Source organism: Tasmannia lanceolata, unplaced genomic scaffold, assembly GCF_043159265.1.
Source record: "Tasmannia lanceolata isolate RefF3 unplaced genomic scaffold, GAP_Taslan_0.1 ptg000007l, whole genome shotgun sequence".
NCBI lineage: Eukaryota > Viridiplantae > Streptophyta > Magnoliopsida > Canellales > Winteraceae > Tasmannia > Tasmannia lanceolata.
This window is the reverse complement of record NW_027518684.1, coordinates 5,070,441-5,084,901: the sequence shown is the minus strand read 5'-3', so window position 1 is coordinate 5,084,901 and position 14,461 is coordinate 5,070,441. Positions and strand designations below refer to the sequence as shown.

The 14,461-nt window shown below is 38.9% G+C and overlaps 2 protein-coding genes across 2 annotated transcripts; one reads left to right on the top strand and one right to left on the bottom strand.

Annotated features, from left to right (window-relative positions):
- Positions 1-4,978: 4,978 nt before the first annotated feature.
- Positions 4,979-5,404, top strand: LOC143881271 (bZIP transcription factor 53-like). Its single transcript, XM_077384257.1, has one exon. It carries the CDS (start codon positions 4,979-4,981, stop codon positions 5,402-5,404), a length of 426 nt encoding a protein of 141 aa, XP_077240372.1.
- Positions 5,405-10,350: 4,946 nt separating this feature from the next.
- Positions 10,351-11,046, bottom strand: LOC143881552 (calvin cycle protein CP12-2, chloroplastic-like). The gene has a single exon (XM_077384671.1). It carries the CDS (start codon positions 10,956-10,958, stop codon positions 10,566-10,568), a length of 393 nt encoding a protein of 130 aa, XP_077240786.1. The 5' UTR covers positions 10,959-11,046; the 3' UTR covers positions 10,351-10,565.
- Positions 11,047-14,461: the final 3,415 nt, after the last annotated feature.

Genomic DNA, 14,461 nt, shown 5'->3' with positions numbered 1-14,461 from the left:
GCTTTTGGTGAAATAAAATACAGTTTTTAGGAATTTCTATTCCTTTTGTCCCTCGGATTTGGAGAAAGAGATAGCCATATGCTGCTATCGTCAAATTGCAAGCCACCCGCTGCTTGCTGGTGCCCTCCCTTGCGTCATTTGGTATCATAGTATCAATCTGTTGCGCGGCTTTACATCACTATGGCAATGTTTGGCCACCATGGCAAAAAATGTTCCATAGAATATTTGTAGGGCCACTTGTGAGAGATGGCAGATGGGAGATGGGCAGGAGATGGAGTGATTTGAGAGAATGGGAGTGAAGGAAGCATGAAAAATTCCTCAAAACCAGGAAAACAAAAAACTAATTCTAAATTGGTATTTTTATCGCCATTTTTAAGGATTTTTTATACTGTCTCCACTCCCATCCACTCAATTCTCTACCTCTCCCTCTACACCCTTCTCACGCAATTGGGCGTACAAATATTCCATGGAATAAATTGTTGCAAACATGACATGTTTTGATAATGGGGCGAATTCACTTTTTATACTTTTTATTGGTTGCTGACTGTTGAGCTTTTTTGGGAATCGTATTAGGCTCTGTTCACTTATTTTTCCGGGAAAGGAAAATAATAGGCTTTCCCGGGAATCTGATGTGGCATTAGGAAAAGAAATCCAGGGAAACTATGTAGGAAAAGGTTTCCTGCGTCTGTTCACTCGCGCATGAACTATGCAGGAAAAGGTTTCCTGAGAAACTGCTTGCCCACCTTTTTTCACTAGTTTTCATGGGAAAGCAAATCCCACCAAAATAAAGGGAAAAGGAATCTCACACTTGTGAGAAAAGACTCATTTCCACGTCATTTTTCCCAATTTTCATGTCAGATGTGATATTTTCCACCTAGGCTCCTTCAAAATCCCGTGAAGACAAGTGAACATGCGAATTTTAGCTTTCTCAGGAAAAAAAGAGGGGTGTTTTCCTGGGATTTGGTCCCCCGGGAACGCGAGTGAACAGAGCCGTAGTGTTGTCAGCTGGTTAAACAATGTAAAACAAGGTAAGTTCCCCTCATTATCAAAACATGGTTGTGCTGATATTGGTTGCATTTGTTTTGTTTTGTTTTGTTTTTCTAACTTTTTGAGAGGTCTATTTTACACCCTACAATAAAAATGTTAAGGCCGTCTAATGGAGAAGATTTGGGGGAACTATCTATCTATAGTGGGCGCCAACAAATGAATAGCTTGTATCATTGAAAAAGTAGTACCACTTCAAAAGCATAGCAGCCAACACTTTAGTTAGAAAACTATACTCATTGTGCTCTTATCCATTGAACATGTCTTTATAATTTTCTTCCCATTCTGCTATTGGTTTGACTAATAAATCTTCCCTAAAGAAGAAAGCCCACCTCATGATCCCTTATATTCAATAAAATCTATTCTCATCACCAAAGAAAAAGTCTCTTTTTTGTGAGAAAAAGGGATTATAAAGACAGAATCAAATCAAACAATACAAAAGCATAGCAGCCAATCTCATGGCCAAAAGGGGATTGAATAAAACAGAATCCAACACTTTAGCTATAATCACTGTGCACTTATCCATTGAATATGGTTTCATATTTTTCTTGGGTGGGTTCTTCCCCTTCTGCAATTGATTTGACTAATTAATATACCCTACCCTATTTGGATTGCAAGTAAAAATTCCTAACAGAAAATTGTTTCTCTGGATTTTTTTTTCTTTTCACAATTTAAAGTGAAATATTATGATTATGGTTAAGTTAAACTGATATCGTCATATATTGAAAATCCCTCTAAATAATAATTTAGAGTAATGATAGGGAAATCGATTTTACAACCCAGCAAGAAACCCAACAATGGGTTGTTGCCACTACATCACAAGTGATGCTCAACCAGTTCTTTGGTTTAGGAAAATCACCAAAAAAAAGGTGAGTTTTTGCACAAATCACAAATTCACATTTCTTATCTTACTTACCCTGTCATTTTCTAATAATTCAATAGTGCTGGTTTAAGTTACCATTGTGTGTAAAAAAATTAAGGAATTTTTGAAATATTTTTCCTTTCCAATAATTTTTGGCAATCTGGCTTAAAGAAAAAGACCCCCCTATTGATCTCTTTCAATAAAATCTACTCTCATATACCAAAAGAAAAAGGTCTCTTTACTGGTGTCTGGTGAGGAAAGGGCTGAGCTAAGAAAGCACTTATATTGCAACACTTCATTAGAAAATAGGGAGCAAAGAGGCCAATATTTGCCCCATCTTTATCCAAATCAATTTTCAATTCAACTCTTAATAGTCCTTCCGGTCGGCACCACCAAGGTTTGTCCCCTCCTTTTTACTCTCCCAAGCTGACTTCTTTGATTAGGTAAAAACATCCAAGAAATTTAATAAAAGAAAGCAATTCTAGAGCACACATAACACATGACCCAATCAAATTCCATTGCGTTAAAGACTTCAAAGCTAGCTTCACCTGTTTTAATATTCTTGTGGCGGCTTAAAAACCCACATTTTGTCTTCTATGAAAAGAAAAGGGAAATGATGTCTTTTTCATGCTTTTTCAATATAAGCAATTGTGTCACTACATGTGGGGCCTCCCACATTTCTAAAGAGACAAATGCTCTTGTCCTTTACTTTTTATATGGGGATTTGATACAGGGGAACGTGATTGTGAGCGGCCCCTCGTATAAGCTTATATGAGGTGGCTGATAAAAATAGACCCGGCAAATGCGACCCGTGCCCGCGGGTTGACCCAACCCACCCGCAAATTTGCGGGTACGGGTGGGGTTTTTAGTGACCCGTCAAAACCGATCCGCGGGTGACCTAATTTTTTTTTTTTTTTTACGTTTGAACTCATCTGACAAGTCAAATAAAGAATGCCCTTATTTCCTTCGTATTTACAACATCTGCCTCATTTAAGTATGAGAATACCCTTGAATACCTCAATATTTACAAATACATGCCATGGAGCCCTAAAACGAGCTCTTCTTCTTTCTATTTGTAATTTTTCCCCAAAATCTCCAAGAACCCATTTTTCCCTAAAATTCCTTCCGCAAATGGCCGAATCTAGCCAAAGACCCCAAATCCCTTGTCACCCCTCAAGAAATATCATATTTACAACCTGATTTTCCATAAAAGAAAACCCAAAATCCCCTTTGATTGATACGCCCCAATGTCTTTTTTTTCCTTCTCTATAAAAACCGACCTAAGCAATCCTCCAGGGACATCAAATGGACGGTTTGGATCATCCTATGGTGTAGTATGTACCGTCCATTATGAAAATTAGGGGGTGAATTCATACATAGAAAACACTGTTTTAGAAAAAAATTGCAGGTCAACCCGCGGGTCGACCCGACCCATCTGCACTTGGTATAGGTCACCGGTTGCTGACTCGTAGGAATGCGGGTCATTTTGACCTGCAACCCATGTGACCGGGTGATCCAACCCGCGTGACCCGCGGGTTGACCCGACCCGACCTACCCCACCCGTTTGCTAGGTCTAGCTAAAAACATGGTGGGCCCACATTGTTGGGGTGATCCTAGCCGGTCATTTGATAGGCCTTGACGTAGATAGGGGGTGCCCAAAAAATTAGCTCCATAGGATCATCCCAACCCTTTGAATTGTGGAGGTGAAAGAGGGGGAAATGGGTGGGTATAAATTTGCCCACTTTTCCGTCCATTTTCCCTTCTTTCACCTTCACAGTACGAAGGTTTGGGATGATCCTATGGAGCTGATTTTTTAGCACCCCTTATCTACGTCAGGGCCTATCAAATGACCGGTTCGGATCACCTTAAAAATGTGGGCCCACCATGTTTTTAGCGGTCACCTCATATAAGCTTATATGAGGGGCCGCTCACAATCACTTTCCCCGCCCCGCTGTTCGTTTGAGATTATGATAACCTATGGCGAGCTCCCAAACCGATTATTGGACTTAAAAATAATGTAATTTGAGTCCAATAATCGGTTTGGAGGCTCACAGCTATGAAATGGTTGGCTAGTTAGACACGGTTTCTTCGCCCATATCTGTACTGTTCTTTCCCCAAAACTCATTGCCGAATATTCCTTGCACCTTCTAGACCCCAAAAAGATAAGATAAAAAAACACATTTTTTCGGCTATAAAAATCCGTCTTCTGAGCCCTAGAAATCTTCCCTTCCTTAATTCCTTGTGCCTAAATCCACTTACCTTTTCTGCTTTTCCTTGTTCTAAATTTGTCCTTTCTTTCTGTGTCTGTTATATATCCTTCAGAAGAGATAGATCCAGCTAAGTGTTTCTCCTTCTTCCTTTTTTGCTGATTTGTGCCTGATTTCATCTGGGCTCTCTTTGATTTATTGGATAGTTTGCTTAGATATAGATAACCCAGATCTAAAAATCTGATTTTGGGTTGAATCTCGTGTTTCTCTTCTAATTTCTTGTTTAGAGAAAAAACCAATTACAGATTTTGTTTTTTTCCTGGGAGCATTTGGGGTTTCTTTTTGAATTTTCTGACGGCCTTTTTGGTTACAGAAAAACCCAAGTATAAAATCTTTTTTTTTTGGGTCTTAATCGGCCTTTGATTTGATTTCTTTTGCCGAATTCTTTCTTAAGGGGGTTTATAGACTTTTCAGACTCATTACTGTTGCCCTAGATTCATAGCTAGTGTTTCTTGATCTCTCTTTTGTGAGTTTTCTCTTTCTAGACACATCCCAAAAACACTGGATTTGAATCCAGGCCTTTTCAGCTTGATCTCATAAATTTCTCAATCTCTTTGATGACCTGTTGATTGTAATAAGGTTTATGTTCATTCTCTTATGGAAAACCCATTTCTAGCCTTTATGAACCAAATAGTTCTTCTACGCCTACGCAGAATCCCTCTTCTCCAATCCTTCTCCGCTTCATTCCTCTACTGGTTTTATGTGATCTCTTAATCTGTTTATCTTCTAATCTGGTCTAGTACTTATAACGCCAAACTTGTTCAATCGAACGGCATAATTTCTTTATCTTTTCATGCAAAAAATTATGTCTACTGCACAACAATATCAAAATTCTGGGTCCGACGAAGACATGATGGATCTTAGGAAAAAGAGGAGAATGCTTTCTAATAGGGAATCTGCGAGGAGGTCGCGAATGAGGAAGCAGAAGCATATGGATGATCTAATAAGCCAAATCAATCAGCTGAAAACTGAAAACAATCAGATTGTGATGCAGGTTAATTTTGCCATCCAACAATATATGAAAGTGGATGCAGAGAACACTATTTTGAGGACGCAAGTTATGGAATTGACTGAAAGATTGAAGTCTCTGAACTCTGTTCTTTATATCATGGAGGAGATTAGTGGGTTGGCAATGGATATTCCTGAAATACCAGACCCTCTTATGAGGCCATGGCAGCTGCCTTGTCCATCCCAGCCCATCATGGCATCTGCTAATATGTTTCAGTGCTAAATCTTGTATGTAGGGAGAACACAAGGTTTTTTTTCTTCTTTGTTCTTTTCTTTTTTCGTGTTTGTTTTGGAGGTTAGCTATATCTGTTATTTTGTTCTCCCATTAGAATGGTATGTGTCTAGTGTGTGCATAAATATGTGATGGTGGATTTGGTGACTGTAATTATTCTATTTAGAATAATTTGTTTGAAATGTTTCAATAGTTGATTATCTTTGGTTTGGAATGTGTGGAAGTTAAAAGGGTAGCTTGGCCCTATTTACAATAATTTGTTTAAAATGTTTCAATAGTTGATTATCTTTGGTTTGGAATGTGTGGAAGTTAAAAGGGTAGCTTGGCCTGAAAACAAGCATTCAAATGGTTTTATTTGCTGCATGAATTGCAGGGAAATATGCTAGTTTTTTGGCTGAAATTCATGATGGGTTTTGTTTGGGACTTTTCTGAATTTGGTTATTTGAGTGGCTGTCTTAGTGATGTGTCATGAAAGTGGTCTGAAAAAACATATTGTGTAAGTCCTTTGTTGATCATAGAATTGGATGATTGTCATTGATTGAACTCCATGTATTTAAATCGTTGTATTTATAATGCATATGAATGATTATTTGAAAATCAGTCTGAAATATGGATGATTTTTTTTTTTTTTGAAAATTAACAGTGAATTTTATTAAAATAATAAAAGGGACAAGGTGTCCCAGTACATGGATGATTTTTTATCACAGGTCTCACAATAAGTTGGAGAATTGATTGAAGTCGAGGCATTTGGATGATTATATTTTGATTCAAATGGGAAAATAACGTGAAATTTGGCGGATTGCATTTGTAATTTACTGTTTCTTTAATTCATATCACATCTGCTATCATATTTTCTGAAAGATAAAAACCAGTTTGTTGATACTGAGTAATCCAGATACTGAAATCATACTATGCAGCATGTATTACGTCAATGTAGCTCCACCCCATTCAAACAGACAAAACACACACCAATTCATGATATCTGCCCACTGATCTCCAAGCATTCGATGGTAACATTTAATGCTTTGGCTTTCTTTGAATCAAAAAGAATCTTTGGTTACACCCTCCATCTATCTCCCCGGAAGTTCAATTACCTTTGATCGCTACAGCATCAAGTCTTCCTTATTAATTACATAGGCACCTATGGCCCAATGCTAATTGCCATTCCTTCCCCCTCTGTACTGTCTTTAGCAAGTTTATTACCTTGTCAGCTAACCTTCTTTGATGGAAAATCTGTGTTTGATTTTCGGGACGAGGTCTCTTATCTTGGCAATGATGATTGACATCTTCTACGGACAGATAACCTTGTTTGAGGCCCATGCTATTGCATTAGCTCAGTCACCTTCAATGATAAGGGGCCCAAGCTTTGTGTCATTCTACCATCTAAGCCTCTAAAGAAGAGCTTTAGCTTCCACCTCGTTTGCATCACATTCACATCCCTTTAGCTTATCTTGCCTGAATTTCAGTGGTGTTTTTCCATGAGTTTTTAGTTGATTGTCACAGTCGGTATACATGGAAACTCATGCCATTTAAATGGTTGGTGCTGCAACATGTATAAAGTTGCCTCAAGATTGGCTTCAAGCTTACTTTTCGTACTTGAGCATCTCCAGAGATTTTCTCACCTTTTTTAGGTCCTGGTTAATCTTTTTACTGTCATTGTGGTACAGAGCTACTGTATATGAAAAACAAGTGGGTGATCGTTTTGGATTTCACTGAGCTTGATTGTAGACTGTAAAATGATTCTCCCAGCCAGAGCTTCTCTTAGTATTGCCGTATCGGTACCCATTATTTGATTGGATGATATTGCTTAAGCTCCTGGTTATTTGTTTCAGGGTGCTCTTATCAAGATCTTGGTGTAATATCATTATGCATCTTTCATGCCTAATCTTGGTTCTTTTTTACATTATGGGTTTTTTATGATCTTATAGTTTTTGTTGGTGTAATTTTTTACATTTGAATGTAAAACTTACTTTTTTTAATCAAATCTGTACTAGTAAATTATCATTCCTAGTGAGATTATGATGATATCTGGATCCATCTTCATTCAAATTTCAATCGGGTAGAATTCGTTACTTAAACGGAGAAACATTTGACTATACGTTTTGTACCTTGCTAGAAAATAAATCCTTGTTTTTTCTCCTAGTAAGTTGTTAGATGAATCTTTTTTTTTTGATGGGTTTTGTTAGATGAATCTTTTCGCCTTCATTCAAGGTGTTTTCTATCAACATTTTGTTTGGGAAGATAACCGAACTTTATTGCCAAAGAAAGGAATATACAATCCGCTGCTGGACAAGGTATTCCAAGAGGAGCAAAGTGAAAAATCGAACATGAAAAACCCCAAAACAAAGAGAACAATGGCAAACTGGCAATCCATAACTATAAATCCACCACCTACTTCAAAAGCTTGAGCTTGAGTTGTATTAAGGCCATGTTTGGAAAACATGGAACAAAGAGAACAATGGCAAACTGGCAATCCATTACTATAAATCCACCACCTACTTCAAAAGCTTGAGCTTGAGTATTATTAAGGCCATGTTTGGAAAACATGGATTTTTTTTCATGGAATATTAGCTTACCAAGTGTTGAGATAGGGGTACGGAGAGTGAGGGAGAGAATTCAGTGGGCACGAGTGAAGATAAAGAGTATTTATTTTTCCTTTTTTTTCAGCCACTTCTCCCCTTCCCCTCTCACAGGCTGTCTCAATTCTCTCCTTTTCCCATCCTCCTTGCCCGTCTCCCACCACCTGATAAGTCAAGATTCCGTGGAAAAAAATTCATGGCTGCCAAACATGGCCTAAAGGTATGGAGTTGCCGATAAATAGATCCTCCCAATCCACCCCTTCTTCTCTCAATATATCCGCCAACTTGTTTGTTTTTTGTGGGCTTATAAAGATTCTGTGGATAGAGATTAAAACATTATCTTCCCAATAATTTCCTATGGACGGGCAGCTTTCCTATTCAGCATTTCAGCCATGAGATTATATTCAATGAACATAATGCTTTGGTATTGGCTATCCTATTCAGATAAGTTTATCTTAAAATTATTTCATCCGTTGTTCACAAATTTTTTTCGGTAAATTTTATACAAGAACAAAGACCAAGCGTGGACAGAGGATAGCAAGTTTGTCCAAGGATAAAATAAACCATGTCTTGCTATTCTAATGTTCAAAAGCCCCAACATGTTCCTCAAAATATTGGATTAGTGTTGATTTTTTCACAACTATGGGGCATGCCTAAGAGAGCAAGGAGAGGCAATATGCCATTTGGCGCACGTGTGGTGTGATCAGAGTCGTTGATTTGGTCAATCATCACTAGATCATAGGGCCAAGATCAATCTTGTGTCAAATGGGCGATCCAAACTTCTCAATCCGCAAGTGACTTCCTTTGGCATTTTCTCAACAGGTCTTAGCCGTTGACGATTGCAGGCCTGATCAAACACATGGGGGATCTCTATTTTGATTCGGGACAGTCTCGTGTCCCACCATATCAATGGCTCCAATCAATGTGCCATGTGGGCCATGCGCCAGAATAAGAAAAATCTTGCTTGCAAGAATGAACCTAGTATTCATCACAACTTTTAGGCCATGTTTGGATACCAGCAAGATTTAGATTTGGATTTAGTTGATATTTGGAACTAGATCAAATCCTTAGGATTTTCAAATTAGTTACAACAGTGCAAAAAATCCTGATTTTCAAATCTTTTCTGCAAAACATTATTTGGAAATCAATATTTGTGGCAACTTCCATCACCATCGCTACTCGTCGACGTTGCTCCGGCAGCAGCGAGACCTCCCTCCCTCCCTCTCTTACTCTCTCTCTTAAAACATGATCATGAAGTTGATTGATGTGTTTTGTATCCAAAACTCAAATCCAAATCAAAATACAAATGCATGAGGTATCCAAACAGGCCCCTCCCTCACTCTCTCTCTCTCTCTTACTACATGATCATGAAGATGATTGATGTGTTTTGTATCCAAAACTCAAAGCCAAATCAAAATATAAATGCATGAGGTATCCAAACGGGCCCAATATGGGAATTTCTCCCGACACTTTCAGAGCAATTGGTGACTTTGGTGTTGATTTTTTTTTTTGATGGGTAAGCTGGGGTTAGGCAGACCCCCTCTACCAGATAAAATTGGAAAAGAAAGATACACAATGAGCTCTCTCATTTTGTTAGGTGACTTTGGTGTTGATTTTGTAATTGAGGACTTTAGGTAATTGCGGCTCTCTCATTATTGGTGCGTTTTGGTGGGGCCCGCGAAAGGATAACGGGCAGTTGGTGGGCTTTGTCTGATTATAAACTGCAATCGAGCTTGCTATAACAAGTATGAACCACACTTGGTTTTAATAATTGGAGTCAACTATTCATTTTAGCTTGTTAAAATTGTTCGAGGGTGCCATTATCAAAACAAAGGAAGTTCAGATATCATTTCTCTTGTAGGTATGGGAAATGATATATTCACCCCCTTTTTTAATTGGGACAGCTCCTTCTAGTGTAAAAGAGTAAACCCTACGGGGTTGGATCCCTAGACGTAAGTTCCAATCCTTCCGGGGTTACCCGATGCACGTGATTTATGGGTGATTGAGTGTTTATGGGTGATTGAGTGCATCCGTAGGGATTAGTCTTTCCCTAAATGGGGTGGGGATACCCTATGTCATGAAAAAAAAAAACAGTGTTAAAGAATCCTCATAAATACCCATTTCAAAAAAAGAATCCTCATAAATACACTAGAGGGGCTGTCCCAAGTAAAGAGGGGAAGAATATACCACTTCCTGTAGGTATATAGTAGCTGATATTTGTAACCCCTAGTTTTGATAGTTAAGCCCGTCTCTTTATTTTATTCTAAAACCCAATGAAAGAAGTCTTAATAAATAGAAGGTAAATATTAATGACAAAAAAAAGAGCAAAGAGGTTCAAAATAAAATCACCACAAAAAAAGCTTTAAACGCCAGGATAATTCATTAGAAATTACTTAACAAAGCTATTCATGACAAATTAATCATTTAACATGGTATATGTTGCTATGATATACAGCATTCTAAGACCAGAAAAAAAAAAAAACATTTTTCCCAATAATCATCTAATTATTAACACAAGAAACATAATAATTCAAGTAAATTCATATAAAATCATGCCCACAAGTGTGACACCCTCAGTCCTCGTACGTGCGGCACTCGTCGGTCTCAGGATTATCCTTGCAATAAGTCTCCAATGGGTCCGATTGCTTCTGCTTGTCACGTGCATGGCTTGCGGCCGCACTCACTTCCTCCACCTCGTCCCACGCGGCCGCACACTCGCCACTCTCCGAGTCACCCGCGCACAACTCCTCGGCTTTCTTCACGCTCTCCTCGACGATATCGGAGAGACTCGACGGAGGAGAAGAGGGTGCGCTGGAGATCGGCCGGACGTGGTGAGGACCTTTATAGGTAGTCCTCCATGGGTAATTAAGGCTTGGGGACTTCAGGGTCATATGGTTTGGTGCATCTGTTTTTGCCATAGCCCCCCTTGTGGTAAAGACACCCACACCAGCTAGTGTTGTTGCCATGGTTGTATGTTGTTGCTGTTGGTAGGAAGTGATGAGGTGTATGGGAATGGTGGTCACATTTAGATGAGAATTAGAGGTATTTGATTGGGTTATGGTTTCTTTGTGGACACACATATGTTATCAAAAGGATAGCCAGTAGTTTTGTTCCACGTTAGACCAAGTTGAAGAAATTGCATTTGGAAAGTTCAGATATGCTCCTTGATAGCCAAAAAAAATACCAACTAAAAATCATCTGATTGAATGTTAGATGAACGGTCAAGATCTCATAAAATTTTCCACCCGTAGAAGTGTAGAACGTGAGCCACCAAATTTCCAAGTAAAACCCTAAATTTGGTAAAATGACGTAGCTATAGCCTATAGGTTTAGCTGCGTTCCTCAGGTCGGAAAACCAAAAGAAATGAAGTGGCAAAAACGAAGAAGAAATGTTTAGACCATGTTTGGCCACCATGGATTTTTTTTCCGAATGAATAGTAGCTTGCCAAGTAGTGAGAGAGGTGTTGGGATAAATCCCATCCCTTGATGAACTTGGCAATATGTCAGCAGTGTTGAAAATACCATTGGAAAGCTTGGGATTAGGGTTAGGGCTTGAGGAGGGAGCGATTAGGGTTAGTTTACTTTCTCCATTTTTGTAGAAAGTTTTATCCAAGAATTTTAAAATCCATGTTCAGGTGGTGTACCAAACCTTGGATTTTGCACTTTCCATAGAAAGTTTTTTCCAGCAAAAAAAAAAAACATAGATCCAAACATGCCCTTAAAATAGTGCTCAATAAATGAGGGTGGTGATCAAGTAGTAGTGTGATTTCCTATCTATACTATTTTCTTGAATGGGCATCTTTAAAATAGTGACTGAAATAAATAGCTTGGGCACATGACATATGTTGAAATTTCAATGTACAGTTCATCCTTGCATTCAATCAATGAACACAATCACAAGCCGCCCAATGTGACGTTTGAGATTTTATAGGGTGTAAGCCCTTCTAGTCCAGTATATTTTTGTAAAATGGACTGTAGGGTCAACACCATGGGATGATCCAAACTGTCCATTTGATGGGCCACGACGTAAATAGGTTCCATTGGATGATCTCAACCATCCGATCTATAGTAGTTTCCATAATATGATCGGAGGGCTAAGATCATCATGTAGAAATGGTTTGATGGGCACAACCTATTTACGTTGTGGCCCATCAATTGGACAGTTTCGACCATCCTATGGTACTGGTCGACATGGTTTATATACCAAGCTTTCGTCTATAGCTAACCAGGGGCATCGTTTTTTTCAGGGCTGATAAAACTAATGTGCTGAATCACTCACAGGGCATGGCAAAGTGAAAAATGTTAACGAGCAGTGTGTGCTGTGAGCTGTGCTGTGTGCATTCTGTGCTAAAATTTATGGTTCAAATGCTATTCAACCACCACCATAACTTTTGAATTAAAATAAAGGGAAAATTACATTTACACCCCCTCTAGTTTCTGACATATCCACTTCCACCCCTATAGTTTAAAACGTGACAAATACACCCCTGTAGTTTCAATTTGTTTAAGGTTTGCCCCCTCAGCTGAAGGTTCGTCCATAGATTGAAGGGTGAGGATGATCCGATGGAGCTGATTTTTTGGGCACACCCTATCTATATCATGACCCATCAAATGAACGCTTTGGATCATCCAAATAATGTGGGCCCATACCCGAATCCAAACACTACCAAAAAATCATTCAAATAATGTGGGCCCACATTGTTTGGATAATCCAAAGCGTTCATTTGATGGGCCCTGACATAAATAGGGTGTGCCCAAAAAATCAGCTCCATCGGATCATCCTAACCCTTCAATCTATGGACGAACCTTCAGCTGAGGGGGCCTACCTTAAACAAATTGAAACTACAGGGGTGTATTTGTCACGTTTTAAACTAGGAAAATTTGTTATGAAAATGCAAAGTTATAGTTATATTGTTAAGTAAGGGTAGAGTTGTTGAATTTGTAAAAGAGGGGTTGTCAGATTTTTAAAAGACTGAAATACCCCTCTTTAGTTTTACTTTTACTTTTTAAAAGTCAGGTTTGAGAGGCAGATAAAAGTCCATTTCACACGTACTGTTTCACAAGGCACAACATCACTTCCAATTAGGGGTGGACATGGTTCGGTTCGGTTCGGTTTTGGGGTATACCCAGAACCGAACCATATATAATCGGTTCCCTGAAATTGGAACCGAACCAGAACCATATAAGTTTGGAACCGAACCGAACCAGAACCATATATAATCGGTTCGGTTCGGTTCGGTTCTGGGTTTACCCGATCTTCATCAAATCAACGGAATTTCTTCACAATAGTTGTTTGAATGTTTGGTTTTCTTTTCTTGAGATAGAATAATTTTTTGTTTCCAGCTTGTCATCATCATTATGGGAAAAGCAGAGCACAAAAGTCTCTAATGAAATGATGAATATGACTTTGTGGGGGCGTTATACAAACTACTCTCATAATATTTTACTATTTTTAAAAGCCTTTCACTTTCTTCTTACACTTACAAAAACTTTCAAGTTAATATTAAAAACAAAAAGGATTCCCACATCTTCTTTCCTGCCATTAAAATATTAAGGCTTGTTTGGTGAGATTAAAAATATTTGGGCAAGTGCTGAGATTAAAAAACTTGTTTTCCAGTCTGACTAAGGGTTTTAAGGTGGGTCGGTTCTTGGTTCGGTTCTCGGTTCCGGGATCCAAACCCAGAACCGAACCGAATTTCCATCGGTTCCAGGTTATTAGAACCGGAACCGAACCATATAACTATGGAACCGAACCGAACCGAACCATATGTGCCGGTTCGGTTCGGTTCCTCGGTTCGAACCGGAACCATGTCCACCCCTACTTCCAATAGATGTTATGAGAAGCGCATTTAAACCTGACTGGCCCACCCATGCAACAACAGCATGACTGGGCCTATAATTGACCTTTAAGATGATCATGACCATCCAATTGGTGGCTTGCGAAATCATTGGCTGGGAAAAGAAAGAGCAAAAATTTCTAATGATCAGCAATTTTCTATTAGCGTGATTTTCAGGCTATATCTACACAATGCCCTTCGTTCCACCAAATGAACGGTTCAGATCATACTATTCTCATGTTGGTGGGGCCGAACTAAACTTCTCATTCATTTTGCACCATTGGATGATCCAAACCGTCCATTAGATGGGCCACAACCTAAATAGGTTGTGCTCCAAAAATTATTTCCATAGGTTGATCCTAACCGTCCAATCTATAGAGGGTTAGGATCAACCCTCTAACATTCAGATCAGAGGGTTAGGATCAACTTACGGAAATGATTTTTGGGGCACAACCGACATGGGTTGTGGCCCGTCTAATGGACGGTTTGGATCATCCTATGTGCGGTCCATACCGTACTTTTAATAAAGTAAGAGTGCCCTCATCAAAATACAATAGTGCTGATAACATATCCCTTTTTTCTTTTTACAGGAATTTTCTAGCCACCTTCGCCGATTCCACTTGCTCGGCCTGT